General features: G+C 47.6%; 1 protein-coding gene across 4 annotated transcripts; it reads right to left on the bottom strand.

The window, feature by feature from the left end:
- Positions 1-282: 282 nt before the first annotated feature.
- mms22l (MMS22-like, DNA repair protein) lies at positions 283-24,247 on the bottom strand. Of its 4 annotated transcripts, none has more exons than XM_076995347.1 (25): positions 24,078-24,247; positions 23,710-23,835; positions 23,568-23,620; positions 23,060-23,147; positions 22,798-22,975; positions 22,622-22,715; positions 21,322-21,452; positions 21,112-21,225; positions 20,830-21,003; positions 20,469-20,531; positions 20,099-20,218; positions 19,451-19,686; positions 14,775-15,281; positions 11,732-11,919; positions 11,398-11,548; positions 11,046-11,176; positions 10,638-10,780; positions 10,357-10,513; positions 7,696-7,865; positions 7,259-7,470; positions 4,666-4,832; positions 4,448-4,541; positions 2,726-2,893; positions 1,323-1,445; positions 283-702 (listed from the first exon to the last, which is right to left on the bottom strand). In XM_076995347.1, the coding sequence occupies exons 1-24, from the start codon at positions 24,245-24,247 to the stop codon at positions 1,370-1,372; spliced, it is 3,711 nt and encodes a 1,236-aa protein (XP_076851462.1). In that variant the 3' UTR covers positions 283-702; positions 1,323-1,369. The 4 variants fall into 4 exon arrangements, with proteins under 4 accessions (XP_076851462.1, XP_076851463.1, XP_076851464.1 ...); XM_076995348.1 differs by having other exon boundaries at positions 21,322-21,413; XM_076995349.1 differs by lacking the exon at positions 20,830-21,003.
- Positions 24,248-25,269: the final 1,022 nt, after the last annotated feature.

The following is a 25,269-nucleotide window of genomic DNA, read 5'->3' as shown; positions in this document are numbered from 1 at the left end:
GTGTGCTGACCACACCAGCTCTTACTACACTATTACAGGTCTTACTACAAACTTACTATGGGTCTACACAGTTCTTACTACACACTTACTAGTACAGCTCCTGCTAGCCTGAATAAATATCTGAGCTCTTTGACATGGCCAACCTGTTAATAAGCCAGTACTGAGTCACACCTGCCCCTACATAAAGCTACACATGGCCTGTTCAGTGAACCTTTTTCTCAATTCAAGAAATACTTCTGTAAAGCAAAGAAAACGTCATATTCAGATATCTGAGATAGCTAATTACCAGAATCACAATATCTTTATTGTCATTATACCAAATATAACAAAATTAAAGTGCAGTACTTGTGGTGTAACAGACAATAACAGAATCACTTATATCCAAATAATACAAATCATCAGCACAGGAAAAGATTGCAATCACTGATCAATACTAATATGAGCAAAATCTAACAAACATCTAACTGCAGTGTTTGAGGTTCAGGACCTACAGATGTTCCAGTGTGTGATCCTGCGAGTCGTGTGATGACCACAGGAAGCGCGAGCTGCATTTGCTGTGTTCTACAGTATTTGCTGCCATCACACCCAGACACAGAAACATAATGGGAGACCAGTAGTGGGATGAAGATCATTAAGAGTGATGTGTGTGATGCCCTTCAGTACCAGCAGAGGAGCTCGAGGAGAGACGGAGGCCCTGGGGAGCTGCAGATGGACAGAAAACATTATTTTGCACTGATGAGACTGCAGGCATCTTTGGTCCAGAACTACATGCATATTGCATGCAGTGAGACAGCAGCAAATTCCATCAGCACCAAATCCTGCACTGCAGGTTCAGAACCAGTCCCACATTCCAGGTCTCCATTCAGAACCAGTCCCACAGTCCAGGTCTCCATTCAGAACCAGCTCTGCCCTCAAGTCCTGCCCTTTCTCCTACAAAGGGATCTTGTACATCCTTTGTTTTTGCAAAACACTCTTTATGAAATACATCCTACAGTACCTGCTCCACCTAATCAATCTGGATTAGATGGATCAGGTTTGGTAGAGTTCAGTTGAAATAATAATAATAATAATAATAATATTTATTTGTATAGCACCTTTCATACATACATGCAACACAAAGTGCTTTACAGAATAAATACAAATAAACATTAAAGTGTAAACTGAACTGAAACTGAAGTGTAAGAAGCATCAGTGATCCATGCTACATCAGCGATTACTGCTACTACACTGAGACATAAAACCACATTCACACCAGTATTTATAGGGGACGCCAAAGTCCAACACAAAGACGAGACAACGAAGACACCATGTACAATATTTACATGTAGGGGCGCAGTGATGCCTAAAGCCTAGGCGAGGTCTGCATGGATCAGTCCTCGTCCAGACTAACCATCTCAGCCTGGCCAGCCTCTCCCAACAAAACCAGCACAGCTCGGTATCCATTCCTGGCAGGAAGAGAATGATGTTATTGTTCAGATTTGTATTCTGATGTGTAATTGAGGCACTGGTGTCCTTCATGTGTTGTTGTTTGAATGTAGCTGAAGGTGGTGTAGGTGTGCTGGGCAGGGTGGAGCAGAGACAGGTGCGTACCCAAGTGAGGTGTGTGTGTAGGTGCGTACCCAAGTGAGGTGTGTGTGTGGGTGCGTACCCAAGTGAGGTGTGTGTGTGGGTGCGTACCCAAGTGAGGTGTGTGTGTGGGTGCGTGCCTAAGCGAGGTGTGTGTGTAGGTGCGTGCCTAAGCGAGGTGTGCGCGTGTAGGTGCGTACCTAAGCGAGGTGTGCGCGTGTAGGTGCGTACCTAAGCGAGGTGTGCGCGTGTAGGTGCGTACCTAAGCGAGGTGTGCGCGTGTAGGTGCGTACCTAAGCGAGGTGTGCGCGTGTAGGTGCGTACCTAAGCGAGGTGTGCGCGTGTAGGTGCGTACCTAAGCGAGGTGTGCGCGTGTAGGTGCGTACCTAAGCGAGGTGTGTGCGTGTAGGTGCGTACCTAAGTGAGGTGTGTGTGTGTAGGTGCGTACCTAAGTGAGGTGTGTGTGTGTGTAGGTGCGTACCTAAGTGAGGTGTGTGTGTAGGTGCGTACCTAAGTGAGGTGTGTGTGTGTGTGTAGGTGCGTACCTAAGTGAGGTGTGTGTGTAGGTGCGTACCTAAGTGAGGTGTGCACGTGTGTAGGTGCGTACCTAAGAGGTGTGCGCGTGTAGGTGCGTACCTAAGCGAGGTGTGCGTGTGTAGGTGCGTACCTAAGTGAGGTGTGTGTGTGTGTGTAGGTGCGAGCTAAGTGAGGTGTGTGTGTGTGTGTGTGTAGGTGCGTACCTAAGCGAGGTGTGTGTGTGTGTAGGTGCGTACCTAAGTGAGGTGTGTGTGTGTGTGTGTAGGTGCGTACTTAAGTGAGGTGTGTGTGTAGGTGCGTACCTAAGTGAGGTGTGCACGTGTGTGTAGGTGCGTACCTAAGTGAGGTGTGCACGTGTGTAGGTGCGTACCTAAGTGAGGTGTGCGCGTGTGTAGGTGCGTACCTAAGTGAGGTGTGCGCGTGTAGGTGCGTACCTAAGTGAGGTGTGTGTGTGTAGGTGCGTACCTAAGTGAGGTGTGTGTGTGTGTAGGTGCGTACCTAAGTGAGGTGTGTTTGTGTAGGTGCGTACCTAAGTGAGGTGTGTGTGTGTAGGTGCGTACCTAAGTGAGGTGTGTTTGTGTAGGTGCGTACCTAAGTGAGGTGTGTGTGTGTAGGTGCGTACCTAAGTGAGGTGTTTCTCCCCAAGCCTCTCTTCTGCTCTGTGTTGTACAGACTCTGGGACAGAACAGGAATGAGACCCACCACAGTGGACGGAGTAAGGAGTGCTACAGACTCCAGAACAGTGTACACCTGCAGATCATACACACCCTCGTTCTCCTCTACAAAAGACCTGCAGAGCATGAACGCGCACACACACACACAAACACACACACGTGTTTTATTCATTTTTATAATTTTATCACTCATTTTTATTAACACTTTTTTTTGCTTAGACAAAACATTGTCTAGTTTTAGTTCTGCCTTTAGGTTTATCGTTTAACCTTCTGGTATTTAAGTGGTATATGTGCTGTGCCATCTCCTGGCAATAATAATAATAATAATAATAACAGTTAGCAATAATAACAGGAATGTCCTTGACAGAATATATTAGATTTTTTTTTTTTTTTTGGGGGGGGGGGGGGGGGGGGGGTGGTTGTTGGTTTTTTGTGTTATTGATTGTTTTTGTTTTGAAAAATTGTAATGCAAAAACGCTGTCTGATACTTGTCTTTCAAGTATCTGCTCAGTTCAATAAAAATATACTTAAAAAAAAAAAGAAAAGAATATATTAGAAGCACAGGCTGTGTATATAAATGGTTGTATAAGTCACTGTAGAACTGATGGATTACAATTTTGCTTTAGTTTGCCACTGGCTAGACTCTAATTTTGTGACAGCTTTTTACACACACACACACACACACACACACACACACACACACACACACACACACACACACACACACACACACACGGGCTGAACAATATGGGCAAAATTTATATCACGATATATTTATTAATTTCGGTCAATACGATAAAATTCTGATATCAACATTAACAATATAAAAGCCACAGAAAACTGCCAAGAATGCCCACAATGTATGTCTGTACCTACAAATGTCTGAAAAATGAATGTTAAGTATATGAAACATCCTCCTATAAAACTATATTAAGTAGAAATTTTTGGCATCTACTTTTCTGGAGTAATTTTTTTCATCCATTTTTTTTTCTTTTTCTACTCTTTACATTATTATCTGTACTTTCTACTACGTTTTAGAAATTGCCTCGTTACTCTTATTTTATTTTGGCTTGTTATCATAAAAAAAAAAACCAGACATCATTACATCCAGAAAGAGCAAATTTGATTATGGTGGGATCAGTAGTATAAACATACACCACTCCCACACACTACTGCTTTGTGCACGATCCATCGCACATGTCACTCTAGCACTGAGAGAGCAGACCTGAGTAGCTTAGTATGAAGATGTTCATGGCAGAGACTCCAGAACTCAAGCGAAATGTCCCAACTAAGCATCAGCGAGGAGGCTGGTATCCAGGAAGCGGTCAGCGGTACTCATTTTGCAGCTAGTACGTTACGTTGGAGACAAACCATAACTAGAATAGCCTGCTGTTACTGAGCCCTGGCTGCATGCACATGATGTAGGCTACAGTCACTTCCTTTTGCTTTTTCAGCTCAGCTTGAATGCAATTATCAACATTGCAATGTTGTAAATAGCGTTTACTGAAATATTAAAAATGTGTTTAAAAATCACATCACTGTTATTGAAACATTTTCTATCGTGATATATATTTATATCGAGGTTTTGTCCAGCCCTAAAACATACACACACACGTCTATATACAGACTATGATGTACACAAGCCTATATACATAGTGTAAGGCAGGTACCGGAGGATGGGGAGGGTGTGTTCACATGGCTCCTGCTGCCCAGATGAGCATCGTTCCACAATCAGCTGCAGACAGTCTGTACTCAACCTCTTCACTGCAACACACAGTCACACGCCTCTTTATATCAGCATAAAACATGCGCTTTGTGTTTGAATGATGTTGGTATGAATCGTTTTACATACTACCTGTGTGTGTGTGTGTGTGTGTGATCGTCCTACCCTGGGGCTCATTGACGAGCATTAGACAGCGCAGCACAGATGGGAGGGGCAGAGTCAGGAGGGTGGGATCAGTGTCATTATTTCGTCTCAGAAGCTCCAATAGGAAGGACAGGACTGCTGCCAGTCGAGGCGGAGGGGCGTGGCCTTTAAACTGCAGAAAGTTTTCCCTAGAGAGTCATAAGTGTTATGGTTAGGGGTTCTGTGGTTTTTTTTGGTGTTGTATCTGATGTGCTTGCAGGTTCTCCAGAAGAGGGCGCAACGACGTGATCGACATCAGGTGCCAGTGTCATGTGACGCGAGACGAGATTGGATGGCGGGTCTTTAAAAGCTCGCCTTGAGCAAGAAGCTGTACCTTGTGGTGTCTTGAACAGTGGACTCCACCTGGTCCTTGGGGGATACTGAGCTGTGTTTGGCATTTGGTGTGACTGTTCTGAGATTGTTCGGACCGATGGTTTCTATCATTTGGTCAATTAGGAGATATACCACTATGCGATTTGATGGTTGGCATTGGCCCAGCCTGAAGTTATATGGTATTATTGTAATGCTATATATATATATATATATATATATAGTATGGGTGACCTGCAATAGTAGCTGATTCGACTATAGTCGACTATACCCCTAGTCGACTATGAACGTCATAGTCAAATGTACCATTCTAACTGTATGGGGGTGCCCATTAGTTGTTACATGAAATGTCTTTGTTTTCGTTATATATAGCCTTTTGTCCAATAAAATCATCCTAATTTCTGTTAATAAATATTTTAAAATGATGTGTGCGCATTAACAATAGGTATCTTCCTTACTACACATTAATAAATCACACCCTGCAGTTGCACAGTTCAAATGAGCGGAGCTGAACACACTACAGGATAGTCCATCTGCCGAGATTATAATGGCTACTAAAAAAACTTCAAAAGTATTTTGAAAAAGATAAAGATTAATCAAACAAAGTAAAGTGCAAGTTATGTCATCAACGTCTCATTTCGCACGACAACAACCAATATGGCGTACCATTTAAAACGTGTAAGGCGAAAAAAAAAAAAAACAGATCAGCCGTTTGTCGTTTCAGTCGTGTCGTCTCGTAGCGGTGCGTCTCAGCAAGTAGGCCTATAAACATTTTTTGTTGTTGTTTGCTTTTTAAACCCCGTTACTTGAACCTTTACTTGAACCCCATCATCTAGGGAGTTTTTCCTTGCCACTGTTGCCTTTGGCTTGCTCATTAGGGATTTGGACCCATAGTATTGTTAACCTTGTAAATCCTGTAAAGCGCTTTGTGATACATGTTGTGAAAAGCGCTATACAAATATATTTGATTTGATTTGACTTGAATTTGACTGAATTGAATTTTTTTGCTGTTGTGTGGCAATTGTTTTTATATTTTCAGGCAGGCATATTTAAAATATTTTTGACATTTTGCACAGTGCCTGTCTGACAGTTCGATATGCGCACTGTGCACTGACGGTGATTTTTTTTGTTAATGTTCTCTAACGTTTCTTTAAAAAATAAATAAGTAAATAAATAAAAGCTGAATAAAGCCAACCAACCTTGTTTATTTATTTATCTGAGTGTTTTAGGTTTTTACTTTGAAGTGGAAAAAAGTCCTGAATGAGAACGGGATCCCGTTTAAGGAGCTCTAGATTTTTAAAAAACCCCGATTCGACTATTAGTCGACTAAAGGGGAAATCTGACGAATCAGATTTGACTATGAAAATCCTTAGTTGAATACGCCTCTAATAACACACACACACACACACACACACACACACACACACACACACACAAAATAAATGAATGGCAAATTGCCAACAAATGCAGTTCAGTGTTGTCCGATATTTTTCTTTCTTTTCTTTATCTATTCTATCTATTTATGTTGCGGCCTGTCTAATGAGCCAGGTTCCTCTGGGCCGTAACATAAGTAAATGTAAGTAAATACATGAGATGAGATTTCAAATATCTTGCACCAAACAATTAGGGCTTCACAAATGGCCCATTTAATTTATAATTTTAAACCATAAACCTACCACTTGCCCAACCTCAGCCAATTGCTCCCTAAATCCTAAAATCTAGTGGGCCCCCTGTGAATCAGGCAGTATCCAGGGCCACCAGCACTACCAATGTGCTCAGTGCTGACCGTTTCATATGGATTTAACCCCCTACGCCTCCAGCCAGTCCTAGGAGACCCATACCCTGGTGACAAAGGTCACAGACACCCACCAGCACCATTAATGCTCAGTGTCATGGTTCCACTAGATCCACCATTCTACTGACAGCCAGGATAAGACCATCTACTCCCCTGCACCCGCCTGTCCAGATCAGAGAGCCTGTGAAGAGCAGCTAGCCTGTCCTCACCCACAGCCACACACTACAGCCCCCCCATCATTCCTGCACACCTTTATCAACTCCACAAGCAACCATGTGGTAGACATGGCTACAAAAAAATTAGCGGGGCAGTAAAACGGGGTTTAAGAACAATTTTATGGATTAATTGGGTTTAACACCACCTTATGAGGATATTACGTTTTTACAAATAAAATATACATTTGCATACATTACATAAAACAGTTGTGTGTATGATGCCAATATATCCTACCTCAGGACCTGTAGGATGCTCCTCCTGAGCCCCGCCCCTCGGGGGCTGGGCACAGACTCACAACCTGCCAGAAGCACAGGGTGATTAGCCACAGCTCCAGCAGAAGGCGTGGCTGGGAGGAAGCGGCTCAGGTATTGGGTGATAACGTTGCGTAACTGCTGTTTGAGGTACGCCCCCTGTGTTTGAGATATGCCTGCTGACACTGAAAGACCCTGCGCACACACACACACAATTAACACACACACACACAATCAACACACACACACACACACGCAATCAACACACACACACACAATCAACACACACACACACACACACACAATCAACACACACACACACACACAATCAACACACACACACACACACAATCAACACACACACACACATGCACCCTGCAAAAAGATCCCATGAAACCTGTAGATAGACTGTCCCCTCACCTGCAGGTAGAGTGGCAGTGTGTCCCTGATGGCGGAGACCAGCTGAGTGGGCGGGGCCTTGTCCTGCTGTAGCAGGGCATGAGGGAGCAGCAGGACGTCCACGATGCGCAGGAGCAGCGGTAGCGCTTTGGCTGTGGCCAGCAGGGGGCTCCACATCTTCACCATGTAGCCTGAGCAGCCAGCAGTGTGACAAAAGAGCAGAGCTAAGTGTAAACAGAAGTGGAGTGGGGTGTGTACTGTGGGGTAGTAATCGACCGATATATCGGCCGGCCGATTAATCGGGCAGATTTTTGGCTTAAAAAAAAAAAAAAAAAGATAATCGGCATTGTCCGATATATGAGCCCAAGAGGCCGATATTTACACAATGCACACAGGCACTGCGGTGGGCAGCTCTGTCATTCTGGGTGGTAGAGCGCCCCCTTGCATCCATTTTGCCACTTACAGGCAGACATCAGTGAAAGCACAGGGACGGGAGTACAAGCCATCAACCTGCATCTGTATGCCTTCCCATCAGAGAAAATGGTAAGAATCATTTTCTCTCCTTCAGCTCTCATTATTGTTAATGGCTGCTCTTGGTAACATACACTCAGTAATCTGCTATCATAAATGACTGAGCTGATAGTTGTAGACCAGATACCAAGAGTTATTTAGTATTTTCAGTCGGCTGCGCTTGCTAAGCCTAACTCGTTAGCATAGCTTACATTACAGGGAATCCAAAAGCTAGCGTAAAATGATTAACTTGCCAACAAGTTAGGAAACAAACTTTACTTTTTTTGTAGATTTGAACGCTCCCTTTTATTCGCCATCGTTCAGTGAAACAGCAGCGCAAATAAGGAGATAATGCTCCTTATGTGCCACTGTGCGTACCACCGGTTTCTCTGGGACAGGACAACAGGCACAGTTTTTGTTTTTTATAGTATTTTATTAGTTTTCAAATAAAAAATGAAAATATCGGCTTTACATATCGGCCATTGGCCACTACTGCCATCCAAATATCGACCATCAAAAAACCCATATCGGTCGATCACTACTGTAGGGTGTAGTATGGTGTACTGTGGGGTGTGGTGTGGTAGGGATGGGCGATATGGCAAAAACGTCATATCACGATTTTGTTTTTTCGGGATCACGATTACGATTTTATCACGATTCATTTCAGGGGTTTTTTGTACAACAAACTAATCTCCAAATTTGTAAATAAAAGCTCTAAAAGAATAAACAATTTTGGCTAAACCAACTTTTTGAACAGATTTTAATGTGTGTGCAATTTTAACACTGGTTAAAAAAAAGTAAACAAATAACTCCAGTAAAGTGCTTAAGGTAAAAATCTTATTGTAAACAGCCATCACAAAAAGAACAGGGCATCAATAAAAAATGCCAAGATGATAAAATTGTTAAATAAAAGCAGTTAAATTAAAAAATGTAAACTATTGCTGTAATTTAATTATTACAGAACAAAAACAAAGAAGGTGCAAAAATATGCCTAAGTTGTGTCTTTCCACTTACATATGCTTCTAAATATAAAACATGGCAGGTGAGTCCAGTTGTTGATGTAGAGGTGTGAAAAGCTGTCATTCAAAGTCACTACCCCCTTCTAGACCAATAAAAACAATGCATGTTAACCAGAACCGCTGCAGCTTTGTAATTTGAGGACAAATCAGGTTTCACAACGCTGAGATGACGCTGAGAAGGGGAGAATTGTTTGTGCGTCTTATCCCGGAAGAAGATTATGCAATATGTTGCAGCGAAGTGAGCAAGCAAATAAAAGTTTGCAAATAAAAATATGTTTTTTAAACTGACATTTAAGGAGACCCACATGCGTCAGGTGTTTTCATCACCAACTTCAAAGCTGGATTTCTCGCAATTGGCTGTATGTAGACGGCTAAAAATCGGTAGGCATGTATATGGGATACGAAGTTTTGAATTTATCTGGTTTGTTTGGAATTCCATCAATGTTTAATATGTTTAATAATGCTATTTTGGGGGCGCTTCTACAGAATAGGAGGTTTTGAAAGCCCTCATTTTCCACCGTTTTGAAAGGAACCATGTCCTTTGCTAAGTAAAACGTTACAGCTTCCGTTACCTCTCTCCATCGTCTACTTGTTTTCTCATATGGAGTGCCTCTCATTTGCTTAACGATCCAGCGATTTTTCTATGATGGCGAATCGTTTACACATTATAATCCTTCACAATCTATTATCTTCATTTCGCACACCCCTAGGGTGTGGTGTACTGTAGGGTGTACTGTGGGGTGTGGTGTACTGTAAGGTGTACTGTGGGGTGTACTGTGGTGGGGTCTGGTGTACTGTGGGGTGTACTGTGGTGGGGTGTGGTGTAGGGTGTGGTGTACTGTGGTGCACTGTAGGGTGTGGAGTACTATGGGGTGTACTGTGGTGTACTGTGGGGTGTATTGTAGGGTGTGGTGTACTGTGGGGTGTACTGTGGTGGGGTGTGGTGTAGTGTAGTGCACTGTACTATGGGGTGTACTGTGGTGTACTGTGGGGTGTATTGTAGGGTGTGGTGTACTGTGGGGTGGGGTGTGGTGTACTGTGGGGTGTATTGTAGGGTGTGGTGTGGTGTACTGTGGGGTGTATTGTAGGGTGTGGTGTATTGTAGGGTGTATTGTAGGGTGTGGTGGGGTGTATTGTAGGGTGTGAGACCCACCCAGTGCCCAGTAGGTGAGCTGCAAGCCCTCTGTGCTCCTGTTCAGCAGATAGGGCTTGATATATTTCAGGATGTCACCTACATACTCCAGTGCCCGACATACCAGGGATGTCCGCTCAGACAGCAGCTGGAGCCCAGAATACACCCGGCCCACAGACTACAACACGCACACACACACGCACACACGGGTTTCATATGGAACTTCAAATGACTGTCAATCATTTTGATAAATAATAACTTATCGATCCACAGTCATTAGTGGGTGTGTGTGTGTTTCTCACCTTAATAAAGAGTGCCAGTGCAGGTCTGGCCTCCATCTTGGCTGAGCTGACCTGTAGATCTGCTGTCTGCAGTAGAGACTCCAGCTCAGGCAGCCCAAACACCAGCCTGGTCATCCCAGCTAACTGCTCATCCAGAGTCCTGCCTGCACGCGCGCACACACACACACACACACGAACACATGCGAACATACGCGCACACACACACGCACACACACACACGTTTCAGTGATGATGATGGTGGTATCAGCTATGAGCACTACACCAGTCACACAGCACTCAACCACTTTGAAGCTTCTTTACAATAATGAGGGCTGTTCCTGGTGTATTTTAGAAAGTGATGTGTGCAGTGTATCCATTCTGGGGTGTGTGTGTGTGTTTTGGAGGACGAGTGAGCTGTGTGTGAGGTACCTGTTCTGCTGTTGTGAGCGTCTGGGCTCTTGTGCAGATACTGCTGTAGAAGACAGCGTATCCAGGCCCTCACACACAGCGCCTGAGCCACACTGGAACCAGATCCAGAACCCAACCAGCTCACCAGATCACTGCAGCACAGGGGAGAGGAAGCAGTTCAGAACACCAAAGAACTGATACAGAGAGGAGGAGAGAGGGAGGGAGGGAGGGAGGGAGGGCACCAAACAGAGGGAGAACATTTAGAAGAAAAAGGCAAGGGGACCCTGACAATTCAATAACATAAGGTTTGCATTATGTACAGGGGGAAAAGAGAAAGAAAGAAAGAATTAGAGAAAGAGGCCGAGACTTTTACCCATTCTGCAGTAGATGGTTGAGGTACCGTGTCACCAACAGGGGGCAAAGCATCTCATCCCAGCCGAAGCACTGCATTATGGCCTGGACTGGGCGGGGCTGAAGGTCCTGAGGGGCGGAGTTTGGCATGTCTAAGGCTAGCAGAGTGAAACCTGCACACAGTAAGAAACATGGATATCAACCTCCTTTCATTCGCACACTGGGCTTATCGGAGCTCATTTCACCCAGGGTGGACATAATGTGTCCCACTGAGGGGACAATCACAGGACCAGCCAGGACCTTTAGCCTTTACGTTAACGTATGCTACTGGCCTGGTGTGGAGCGTGTGCGCTCACCTGCTCCGGCGTCGGCCAGCTGGGGCGGGGGAGTCTGGGACAGCCTGAGGCTGCGCAGGAAGGGGAAGAAATGGCTCCAGAGTGCCGTGGCCACCGCTAGGTGGCGCTCTTTAGCCACACTGGGAGGACTAGCGCAGCTCGAAGAATCTGCAGAACAGGTCCGCTGATGACACAGCTGCTGTACCCTCCTGATGAGAGAGAGAGAGATATTACTTCACATGAAGATTCTTTTCCCTTGATTTCTTTACTCTTTATTCCGTTAACCCTCCATCAACCCCCCCCCCCCCCCCCCCCCCCCCCCACTTGTCTCCCTTCTCCATGCCCCCTCTCCCCCCTCCCCCCCCCGAATGGCATGTTATGAGCTGGGGAATTAGGGAATGCACGGTGGTGTGTAGGGTTTTGTGGCAGGGCCGTGGTGGCCAGGGCCTGGTGCTGTGAGCTGGATCAGCCCAGGCTGAGCGCACTGCAGTGGGGCCTGGGCGGCTGGCATTAGCCCAGCTAAGCAGCTGAAGGCTGTAATCTCATTTAGAGTGGAGATGATCCTGCTCCCCTGTCATTCTCTCAACTCAGAGCACGACCACTAGAGAGAGGGCTGGGGTGAGCTCACACACACACACACACACACACACACACACACACACACACGAGCACACATGCGTGTGCACACACACACACTCACACACACAGGAGCACATATGCGCGCGCAGACACACACACACACACACCTCTGTGCCTTCTAGCAAGGTTGCATCTAATCCACAGAGAGCTGAGCCAATCGATTAGAGTGTGAATTCATTAGAGTCGTTACAGCGGTGGAATGGCCCTTTCACACCCATCAGCCCTCATTGTGCTTCACATCAACACAGAGCCCTCTTAATCCCCTCTACGTGCATCTTACAACACACACACTCACTCACACGTGTACACTCAGATGTGCGCGCACACACACACACACACACGCACAACTCTTAATCCCCTCCGTGTGCATCTTACAACACGCAGACACACACACAGACCCTTCGTAATCCCCTCTGCGTGCATCTTGCAACATACACACACAGCTTCTTAATCTCCCCCGAGTGTAACACACACACACACACACACACACACACACACCATCTGAGATCGCTTTTAAATCCATCTCTGACTGGCAGAAACCTTAAAAAAAACACCCCACCTCACACCTATGATAAACACGGATGGACCCATGTAGTATGTGCCGTGTACCGTGTACCGTGTCACGTGTGTAAACTGCTCACTGGTTCACTACTGCTGCAGCTCCACCGAGCCTCCTTCTGCCCTGCAGTAACATTTGGTTGTTCTTTGTGAGGTAGTCAAACGTCACATTAAGATGATTTTATCAACCATGCGGCTGGTCCGGGAAATGTTTAATATCAATAAAGAAATCGAAAAGTTTCCTGGAGTCTTTACGGATCTGGGGGTGCTCTGACACACACGGGGGGGTGTGGGGGATAGAAGAGAGCGCAGCAGGAAGGACCTGATTAATCGATTACCGAGAACTCGATTAGCAGCTCGGTACACTGCGGGGGTCATCACGGAGGCGACTCCACCGTCACACACACACAGAATCGTGGGAGGGAATGCAATGAGAGGCATTAGAGCACGATTGGCTCTTGGCCAGTGTCATGTGTGTAATCATTGGTCAGATGCAGTCAGGAAGCAGGTCCTGCTCCTCCGTGCTGGCTAATTTCACTAAGGCTTTCAGCAGCCACCCAGTGGCCCGATTTACCCCCCCACCACATAATTACACATTAATTGTGTCAGTGAAAACACATTAATCACAGTGATAGTAGCAAACGGCAGAGGAATTAAGAGTAATTTGGGAGGACGCGCAGTGGGGGCAGGGGTTTCTGTAAACTGGGTCAGTACGACGTCTATGGCGGCATGAGTGTGTAGGGGAATCACACACAGCCAGCCTGCGTCTGATCAGCTATTAATGAGCTAAACAGAGGCCTCCAACCCCTCCATGCTGGGAGTGGGACGGCACCACACATCTACATTAGAGAGGCTAGTTCAGTGTAGGAAAGGCTATATGCTCTGACCCTGGAGTGTGTGTGGCATAAAGAGTGTGTGATACGGGTTGAGACACATCCGCTAAAAACATCAAGACGTTTCTGTTGTCTCAGAAGCATGTGTGTACGCGTGCGCAAACTCACACACACACACACACACACACACACACACACTGCTCTCGACATCCAACTCACATGGAGTGACCTGGGGCTGTGTGAGCTGTGTAAGGTACACCATCGTCCCTGCAATGAACTTTATCCATTCTATGCTATTCCTCCCTCTCCTACACACACACACACATTAACACACACACACACATTAACACACTGTTCTTTTTCACACAGTTCCTTTAACGCACAGTTCCTGTCCCCCAACAGTGTCCAACACACTGTTCCTTTCTCTCACATACACTCTGTCCTTTTCACACTGTTCTAATAGACCATCCTTCTCTCTCTTGCTGACTCTCTCACACACACACACACACACACACACACACACACACACACACACACACACACACACACACACACACACACACACACACACACACACACACACATCCCTCTAGCTCATTACACATTGAGCCTCTCTGGAGTCCAGCTCTGAAACTCTACACACTTCTCTGCCTGCACCTGTAGAGAATGACCGAGGGGCCACGGGGCCCCAGAGACCAACAGGGGCCCCACAGTCCCACCTGCACTGCCACAATGGATGAGCTTCTACTGGGGCCGTCATGACCACTGCACAATCCGGCTACGGTTAACATGAGACACACGGGACAGAGACAGAGGCCTCGGCAGGGCCCCCAGGGGACAGAACCAAGAGCTTCTGTGACTGCAGGGTTGACAGTGAGCCCGCAGGCATTCAGTGTGTGAGAACACAACAGTAAACAGGAATATATCCCAGCAGTTCAAGTTCATACGTGGATGTGTGTGTGTGGGGATGTGGGTCATGGTGTGTACACATTAAAAACACACACACACACACGCGTGTGTGTGTGTGTACTCACCGTAGTTGTGCGAGTGCAGTCTGCAGGAAGCCCAGCGCCGTGCTGAGTTCGGCTGCTCGGCACGCAGGTAGCAGCAGGCTGAACCCTTCACCGAGGAGCTTCTCCTCAGACAGACACAAGGTGGCGCTGGTCTCCCACACCTCGCCCACGCCCTCCAGGTAGGAGGCCAGCAGCGGCCACAGGGCGGCCCGGCGCGCCGGCTCTGTGGTCTTCAGGTAGAACTCGCGTGCGGCGGAGGCGAAGGAGGCGGCGAGGCGTGCGGCCGGGGCGGCCAGGTCCAGACCGCGCTCCCCGTACAGCAGCGTCAGGGCCAGCTGGCCACGCCACTGCAGCGCACGCACACCGGGCCCCGTGGCCCCCGGCAGCAGCCCCAGCAGGTCACACGCACGACCCGCCACGTCCTCCAGGTCCGCACAGCACGCCAGCACCAGGAACAGCAGCAGGAAGTGATGCAGGCCGGACTCGGACAGCTCTGCCATGCGCCGTGCGTGGAATTTAGCATAGATCCTGCAGAAGAGGAGCAGTGTACTTAGAGACATTACTCCAACCCTTACTCCAACCATTACTTATCTGATTAAAATTCATACATTATTATTGTGCTGTTCTATATTCAATTTCTTCCTGCAACAAATTAGGAGCAGCCTCAGCTTTAGAACATAAAGGCACATAAAGGCCATACTATGTTTATGCTCACATTTTACATAAAAATAAGAGGTGTGTGTGTGTGAGAGAGAATGATGGAGAGAACAATACTGTCTCCATGTGTGAGAAAGATGGGGAGAGAATGATAGATTGTGTGTGAGAGACAGACAGATACGGCAGAGAGACAGTGTGTGGGGTGGAGAGAGAGAGAGAGAGAGAGAGAGACGCTAAAAGGGCTGTGTGATCCTCCAGGGCAGGAAAGTGAAATGGCTTTAAAGATCATGTTAAATGTCAGAAACAGTGAAGCCCACAGCTGTTGCTCAGCACTGAAACACTTACTACAGCACAAGGGCAGAAATCAATACACCCCCCCCCCCCCTCCCCCCACCCTATCAGAGAGGGCCCAACGAAATGCCGCAGGTTTGCCCATGACCCCACATGACCCTTCATCTAGCAGGTATGTGCTGCTACTCTGTAAAACGATTAATATGAATCAGCGACAAACACTTGTTTGTTCATTGTTCATAGTGGGCGCTGCTCATTTTCAGCCCATCATCAATTAATCCATATGTGCTTACATGTGGTATGTGGGAGTTTAGTGGCCTGGTGAACACGTCATGAACTAAACACAGGAACTAAACAAAAAACAACGCCAGGGAAGATTGGGGTATTTAAATAAACACAAATGCAGATAAATACCAAGATAATTTGAAACTGATATGCTCGTTTCACATGCACACTGTCTCCAGAACCAGCCCTCGTCTCCACGCACGTACACACGCACACGCACACACGCGCGCGCACACACACACACACACACACACACACACACACACACACACACACACACACACACACACACACACACACACACACACACACACACACACAGGGTTTAGGCTGGCAGGATCAAGCCTACACTGAGAGCTGGCCAGTGGTTTATGAGATGGCAGACTGGAAGAGTGTTGTGGTGTTTATTCCTGCTTATTTGTGTTTGTTTGTTTGTTTGTCTGTCTGTTTATCCCAGGCAGCTTTTTTCTGTGGATGAGCAGATGTTAGAGATTCCCAGAGTCGAAGCCTGAACACACTCCCTGCTGCTCTTATTAATGCACCACACGCTTCGCCACCGGCACCCGGCCCACTCTTCCCCGTGTGTGTGTGTGTGTGTGAGTGTGTGTGTGTGTGTACGTGCGTGGGGACGAGGGCTGGTTCTGGAGCTCGCCCAGCCTTGGCTGGTCCTGCCAGCACCCGCTCCAGTGCTGCTGGAAACCCGAATGCCTTCGTTAAGGCGAATTAACCGCCACGCTCGTTAGCTAATTAGCCTTCATGTCTGCCGTGCGTCTGAGCACACTCCAGACAGAGGGAAGTCATTATCCGGATTTAGTCCATCCCGGCCGCTCCCTGGCTCCCCACTGAGCGGAACCAGGAGGAACCGTCCTGAGAGCAAGCTGTGGTTGTGCTGGGCGGCAGGGCGAGGCTGGGTTTGGACCCAGAGCAGGGGCGGCTCTCTCTGGGTTCCTGTTACGGCTGTTTTCCCCAACACACCAGAGCCTGGTGCTCTCCAGGGGAGAAATATCAACGCTTCAGAGGAAGACAGCAGAACACACACACACACTCACACACACACACACAAATACACACCAACCCACAAATACACACACACACACTCACACCCCCACACACACACCCACAAATACACACACCCAAATACACACCCACTCACACCCACACCCACTCTCACCCACACACTCTCACCCACACACTCTCACCCACACACTCTCACCCACACACTCTCACCCACACACTCTCACCCACACACACACACCCACACCCACACACACACCCACAAATACACACACACACACCCACAAACACACCCACACACCCACAAACACACCCACACACCCACAAACACACCCACACACCCACCCACACACACACCCACACACACACCCACACACACACCCACACACACACCCACACACACACCCACACACACACACACACACACACACACACACACACACACACACACACACACACACACACACACACACACACACACACACACCCCCTAGAGACCACATTTATGAATATGAGACACCTTGTTGTGTCGGAAGCCTCTGTCATGCCATCCACTACACAGCAAACTCTGCTGCCTTTCAACTACAGGACACTTCAGCCAACCCTGGATTATTAACACTGCAGATGCAGCTGCACTACAGGACACTTCACCCAACCCTGGATTATTAACACTGCAGATGCAGCTGCACTACAGGACACTTCACCCAACCCTGGATTATTAACACTGCAGATGCAGCTGCACTACAGGACACTTCACCCAACCCTGGATTATTAACACTGCAGATGCGGCTGCACTACAGGACACTTCACCCAACCCTGGATTATTAACACTGCAGATGCGGCTGCACTACAGGACACTTCACCCAACCCAGGATTATTAACACTGCAGATGCGGCTGCACTAGAGGACACTTCACCCAACCCTGGATTATTAACACTGCAGATGCAGCTGCACTACAGGACACTTCACCCAACCCTGGATTATTAACACTGCAGATGCGGCTGCACTACAGGACACTTCACCCAACCCTGGATTATTAACACTGCAGATGCGGCTGCACTAGAGGACACTTCACCCAACCCTGGATTATTAACACTGCAGATGCGGCTGCACTAGAGGACACTTCACCCAACCCTGGATTATTAACACTGCAGATGCGGCTGCACTAGAGGACACTTCACCCAACCCTGGATTATTAACACTGCAGATGCGGCTGCACTAGAGGACACTTCACCCAACCCTGGATTATTAACACTGCAGATGCGGCTGCACTAGAGGACACTTCACCCAACCCTGGATTATTAACACTGCAGATGCGGCTGCACTACAGGACACTTCACCCAACCCTGGATTATTAACACTGCAGATGCAGCTGCACTACAGGACACTTCACCCAACCCTGGATTATTAACACTGCAGATGCAGCTGCACTACAGGACACTTCACCCAACCCTGGATTATTAACACTGCAGATGCAGCTGCACTACAGGACACTTCACCCAACCCTGGATTATTAACACTGCAGATGCAGCTGCACTACAGGACACTTCACCCAACCCTGGATTATTAACACTGCAGATGCAGCTGCACTAGAGGACACTTCACCCAACCCTGGATTATTAACACTGCAGATGCAGCTGCACTAGAGGACACTTCACCCAACCCTGGATTATTAACACTGCAGATGCAGCTGCACTACAGGACACTTCACCCAACCCTGGATTATTAACACTGCAGATGCAGCTGCACTAGAGGACACTTCACCCAACCCTGGATTATTAACACTGCAGATGCAGCTGCACTAGAGGACACTTCACCCAACCCTGGATTATTAACACTGCAGATGCAGCTGCACTACAGGACACTTCACCCAACCCTGGATTATTAACACTGCAGATGCAGCTGCACTACAGGACACTTCACCCAACCCTGGATTATTAACACTGCAGATGCGGCTGCACTAGAGGACACTTCACCCAACCCTGGATTATTAACACTGCAGATGCAGCTGCACTACAGGACACTTCACCCAACCCTGGATTATTAACACTGCAGATGCAGCTGCACTAGAGGACACTTCACCCAACCCTGGATTATTAACACTGCAGATGCAGCTGCACTAGAGGACACTTCACCCAACCCTGGATTATTAACACTGCAGATGCGGCTGCACTACAGGACACTTCACCCAACCCTGGATTATTAACACTGCAGATGCAGCTGCACTACAGGACACTTCACCCAACCCTGGATTATTAACACTGCAGATGCAGCTGCACTACAGGACACTTCACCCAACCCTGGATTATTAACACTGCAGATGCAGCTGCACTAGAGGACACTTCACCCAACCCTGGATTATTAACACTGCAGATGCAGCTGCACTACAGGACACTTCACCCAACCCTGGATTATTAACACTGCAGATGCAGCTGCACTCCGCCACTTGCCTGCCCTTGATCTGCCTCCAGGGGGCGCCAGGGGCTCCCTCCTGCTTCAGGTGCAGTGCCAGCACACGCAGGAAGATGAGGAACGAGTTGGCCGAGAGGTAGAGTTGGGTGTGGCTGGTGGAAGCCAGGGGGGCGGGGCTGCTGCAGCTCTTGGCCTGCTCCAGTAGAGCGAGGGGGGAGGGGCTAACACTGCCCAATCCGGACACACCCAACCAGGGCACAGAGAACGATCCACTCTACATCCAAACAAAGCAACATGGAGAAAGATGAAGTGAGTGAGTGAATGAGGCCTTATGAAGCACTCCATCAGCATCTCCATGGAAAAACTAAAGTTCAACAATAACACCCACACACACGTCGCTGCTATTTCTGCCTTGAGGTAAACAGTCCTCCCCTACAATGTTATCTGATTAGCAGTGGCTCTGTGGTCAGAAACAGAGCATTGATGAATGAGGAAGGGGTTGATGAATTGTGAGCCACTGTCAGCACCCGACACTGTGTGCACTCAAGTGCCGTTTCGGTTGAAGCAGCGGGTGAGAATAAAGTAGGCTTAGATTTCTAGATAGTGAGTCTTATTTAAACTCTTACAGGTCTCTGTGTGGCAGTGGGATGATGCAAGTCATGACGAAATGTCTGTGGCTAACACACCAGGTTCTTGCTGAAGTATTCCCAGAGAGTGGCCACAGCGCCGACATTAGACGTCCACATCAGACTGAGACTGAGGCAACAGTGTACGTGCATGCGGACGTGCTCCTCCTGTAACCCGGCCTGCCATAGCACACACACAAAACCTTCACAACACACACAATACAAACCGTGCCTTGCTAAACACGGATTGTGAAGATTTTTAAATCAGTGCACACAGAAGTACACAAAAACACACACACACAAAAACACACACACACACACACACACACACACACACACACACACACACACACACACACACACACACACGCGCTGGAGTCTGGCTGTCTATAGTGTCCCTCTGAATAAGCCATCTAAACAAAACCATCACCTTCACATCCCAGCTGGATTTCAGTAGCTCAGACACAAAGCTCCAATTATCCTCCATCTGTTTCTGAAAGACACAAACATGTTAGTGAGGTTTTTATTTTTTTTTTACAGTGCAACGGCATCCATGTGAAACTACTCCTCTAAACTGACACACAGCCTGCTGACCCATTTCAGAGTCAAGCCATTCATGTGTGTTCCATTCATAAAGGCAGGGGGCGTCTAACTCCTAGAGATCTGCCACCCTGCAGGGTTTAGTTCCAGACCTCTAACAAAACATCTAACACCTGAACCAGATAAACCGAGGCCTTCAGTAGCATGTGACCGTGAGGCCAGAAGTCTGTCCCTGCTTGGTGCTGCAGTACCTGGTTCTGAAGGGTGCCGTTGCGGCCGAACATGCCCAGCTGTGCGATGTGTGTGAGCAGCCACCAGGTAAAGCCCAGCGGGTCCTTACAGTGAGCTGGGAGCCCCAGCTCCTGTCTCGCTAGCTCCCCCTTCAGGACAGACTGGAGCAGTGTGTTCACATAGGCCCAAAAGGACTGAGAAGACACGATCCAGCATGATGAGTTTAACTGTGTCCACCAGCATCCGTGAGTGGACTCCGAGTTTATGCACATTTACGTGTGTGTGTGTAGTGGTGTGTGTACCTGTGTGTGGAGGGTTTTACTCCTGTGGTCCAGCAGGTGAATGATGAGGACCCAGAGCTCTTTGGAACACACACAGTGGTAGTGAGTGGTGCTCAGGGCCTCGCTAGCCCTCACCTGGAGACAGACACGTCACATGGTGAATGTCACACCCCACCACACATATATTCATGACATTACCTCATATTTATAAGCAGATGTGCAGACACCCACTTTACTATACTTGTTCATAGCCAGGCCCACAAGGTCACACAGCAGGTTGTTGAGGTGGTCTTCAAACAGGCTGATGTTGGTGAGGGTTTCTCCTGTTAAATCCACAAACTGGTGGGCATACACCACTTGACCTGGTACGGGTAACAGCAGGAGTGATCATAAAGCCTCAAGTTTACAGCCTGCACCCAACATCATGCTGGTTTCAGAAGGGTTCAAAGGTAAGGTGACCTAAGCACCCTCACTGGACCGATCAGATGAGATGGGAAACAACATTCTGCATGTTTTATCAACAGCACCATCATGGGAGGTGAAATCTAAAGAACCAGAGTTGTAAGAACAAATATGGACAAATACGTGTATATATACATATTTATTTTTATAAATATGTATATATACACTCACCAGCTACTTTATTAGGAACACCTCGCTAGTACCCGGTTGGAGCCCCTTTTGCCTTCAGAACTTCCTTAATTCTTGGTGACCGACTTAACAAGGTACTGGAGACATTCCTCCCCCACACCACTGTACCACCACCAGCCTGAACCGCTGATACAAGGCAGGATGGATCCATGCTTTCATGGTGTTGACGCCAAATTCTGACTCTTCCTTCTGAATGTTGCAGCAGAAACTGAGACTCATCAGACCAGGCAACGTTTTTCCAATCTTCTATTGTCCAATTTTGGTGAGTCTGTGTGAACTGTAGCCTCAGTTTCCTGTTGTTAGCTGACAGGAGTGTCACCTGGTGTGTCTTCTGCTGCTGTAGCCCATCCACCTCAAGGTTTGACGTGTTGTGTGTTCAGAGATGCTCTTCTGCGTGCCTCGGTTGTAACGACTGGTTATTTGAGTTACTGTTGCCGTTCTATCAGCTCAAACCAGTCTGGCCATTCTCCTCTGACCTCTGGCATCAACAAAGCATTTGCACCCACAGAACTGCTAATCACTGGATATTTTCTCTTTTTTGGACCATTGCTGTAAACCCTAGAGATGGTTGTGCTTGAAAAGCACCTGTTTCTGAAGTTCCCAAAATACTCAGACCAGCCTATCTAGCACCAACAACCACATTCAAAGTCACTTAAATCACCTTTCTTCCCCATTCTGATGCTCGGTTTGAACTATAGAAGATTGTTTTGGCAATGCACTGGGTTGCTGGCATGTGACTGGCTGAAACGACATTTGCATTAATGGGCCGTTTGACTGGTGTACTTAATAAAGTGGCCAGCGAGGGTGTGTGCACATGTGTGTGTGTGTATATATATATATATTGATATATATTGAGAAGGAACCTTTCCGTGCTCCTCACCCATTATCTTCTGACCCAGGAGGTGCAGGATCTCCAGCACAGCCCAGTGCACGTCCAGGTGCAGGTGCAACAGATGCCAGGCTGGAGGCAGCAGCTGGAGAGAGAAGATAGAGCAGACGTCTCTCTCCGTTCACGCGCCCGTTCACATTGAGAGGGGGATGTGTGAGCAGCCCCACCTTCCCAGGGTGCTGGATGGTGTAGGTGCTCTGGACGTGGGCAGGCAGGTCTCTGAGGCGGCCCATGAGGAGCGTCATGCTGAACAACTGCTCCACCAGCGTGGACGGCAGCTGCGCCTCCAGCCTCGCAAACGGGTGAGCCGGACCTTCATCCAGTGCGGGTGTAGCCTCCAGGAACCTTGGGAGAAATGGACGTTCAGGTTGGCATGCTCTCCAAAATTCTGCTTTTTGCCGTTCTTGGCCTGGCTTTAGACAGACGCACCTGTAGATGAAGACTTTAACATATGTGAGGAAGAGTGTGCACTGTTGTCTCAGCTCTTCAGCTTCGTAATGAAGGCTGCTCGCTTGACCTGAAACGTGAGGTGAGAGGAAACGTCATTTAGACATTAATATGACTGTGTAGGGATCAACAGAGGGGACCCTGATAGGCATTTAGAGTTTTTCCACACCATACCCTAAATTAGACTAAAACCTAACAATAAACAAACAATAAAAACCTAACTGGTCCATACATTTGGAAAAAAAAAGATTTATCCTGATTCCCATATGCAAATGTACTGGAGGTGGTATGTTTCTTTAGAAAAAATAAGGCTAGTCTTCCAAATATTATCCAACCATTTAATGTTAGAGCATAATGATGTAAATAGGAAAAAGAGATTCTGTTTACTGATGATCTACAAAAGCATTTAAAGGCTGGTATGATCTTTAACACTGCTCTGTCCATTTTAGAATCAAGACCACTGTCATAGAGGTTGAAAAGGACTGCTTACCAAAGCCTTGTGAGCTGGAGTGCACCAGAGATTCCAGTCTGAACACTTTTTGCCTGAAAGAGTGGACAGATTAGGAAATTAATAGACTCTGTCAGCAGACAGTGTGGCTGTTCTCCAAATCTCATACAATCTGCACACTCACCTGAACAAGCCAAACAGAAGTGTGGTAGACTCCACCAATGCTGTCTCCGTCACCCAAGGGAAGCCAAAAATATCTACAGTGTCTGCATCAAAATCCGCAGGAGCTGGGTCCAATTTTAACAGCAATCTCAACAGGATGAAAACAACCAAGATTACACTCTAAACATTATAGCTTATGTGATGTATACGTGTTCAATCACCCTTATTTGAATATTAGTCAACATCAAATTTATTTAAACAGCCCTTTTTTACGACACACGCTGTCACAAAGCAGCTTTACAAACGTCCTGGTCCCTGATGGACAGACCAGCGCCCTGTGTGGGCTGCAGAACCGTCCCCCAGCTCAGATGAAGGAGGACCGGTCTGTACCTCTTTAACGCCCCCCGGCCCACGTAGCCTTCACACGACAGCCGACAAGACTCCTCTCTCCCCGGGTCACACACACAGGAGAAGTGGGGAGGGCGGCTGGAGACGGGCAGCTCCTCCACCGTGAAGGGAGACACGGGCGGGGTGAGGGACTGACTGAAGTCCTCCTCCATGTCCCTGCACCGAGTTCAAGACGCAGCGTAGAAACTTCCAGAACGGCGCGTAGTTCACGTTCACCACGCCGTGTGGGAGTTGACCGGTCCCGGTCCGGGCGGTCCGTTAAATCGCGCTTTATTTAGTCTGAGGGCAGAAGACGCGAGTCGTCGGCACGTCTGTGACTAACGTGTCGTTTCTAAACGCGGATCTAACGCAGCTGACGCTCGAGCGCCTCCCGACGGTTAGCCGACTGGCTGCGACCGCACGGAAGAGACGGTCACGGAACTACCGACGAACTGCGTCCGTCAGTGCGGGCAGACCGACATGAGTCCAGTCTTCACATAATCTCACTCCAGTCTTCAGGTAATCTCACTCCAGTCTTCACATAATCTCACTCCAGTCTTCAGGTAATCTCACTCCAGTCTTCCCGCTCCGTCCGTCTCAACTCGTCTCTCCCGCGCGCACCGAGCCGTGACCAGTGCGCATGCGTAAGCGGATGTCGTTCCCGAACTTCTCACGCCATTGGTCAAAAGTTCTTCGGGGGCGGTGATAAGACGCTGAGTGACAGCGCAGCGCAGTAAGAGCGCCGTGACGCGGGAGCGGCCGGTCTCGTTTAAAACCAGCACCTCGCGTGTGAATATATTTGAGTATATTGGTGTATTCTCGCAGATGTGAAAGCAGTGTGTGAATATATTTGAGTATAAAGGAGTGTGTGAATATATTTGAGTATAAAGGAGTGTGTGAATATATTTGAGTATAAAGGAGTGTGTGAATATATTTGAGTATATTGGTGTATTCAGATGTGAAAGGAGTGTGTGAAGTCTGCGCTAGGAGGTGTAATATTAGGCAGTTGTTGTTCGACTATCGAGCGTTATTTCCAACCTTCGTTGGGTGTGTCCTATCTTAAGAAATGCACATCTAAAGCTGCACAGGATTAAAGTCTTGTGTAGGCTTCGTCGTATTGATGCTCACAGCAAAGACGTGTTAGATGTGCCAGTGAGGAGCTGGAGGTTATAGAGGTTATATTATAGTGATCTTA

This window comes from Brachyhypopomus gauderio, unplaced genomic scaffold (assembly GCF_052324685.1).
Source record: "Brachyhypopomus gauderio isolate BG-103 unplaced genomic scaffold, BGAUD_0.2 sc195, whole genome shotgun sequence".
NCBI classification, from domain to species: domain Eukaryota; kingdom Metazoa; phylum Chordata; class Actinopteri; order Gymnotiformes; family Hypopomidae; genus Brachyhypopomus; species Brachyhypopomus gauderio.
The sequence above is the reverse complement of the archived record's forward strand: the minus strand, read 5'-3'. Positions and strand labels throughout refer to the sequence as shown.

Coding starts and splice junctions, on each gene's coding strand:
- mms22l (XM_076995347.1), bottom strand. CDS start 24,247: ATGGAGGAGGACTTCAGTCAGTCCCTCACCCCGCCCGTGTCTCCCTTC. Junction 22,976..23,059: donor GTTAAAGTCTTCATCTACAG/GTGCGTCTGTCT, acceptor ATTTCTCCCAAG/GTTCCTGGAGGCTACACCCG. Junction 7,866..10,356: donor GCTCACCTACTGGGCACTGG/GTGGGTCTCACA, acceptor CTGGCTGCTCAG/GCTACATGGTGAAGATGTGG.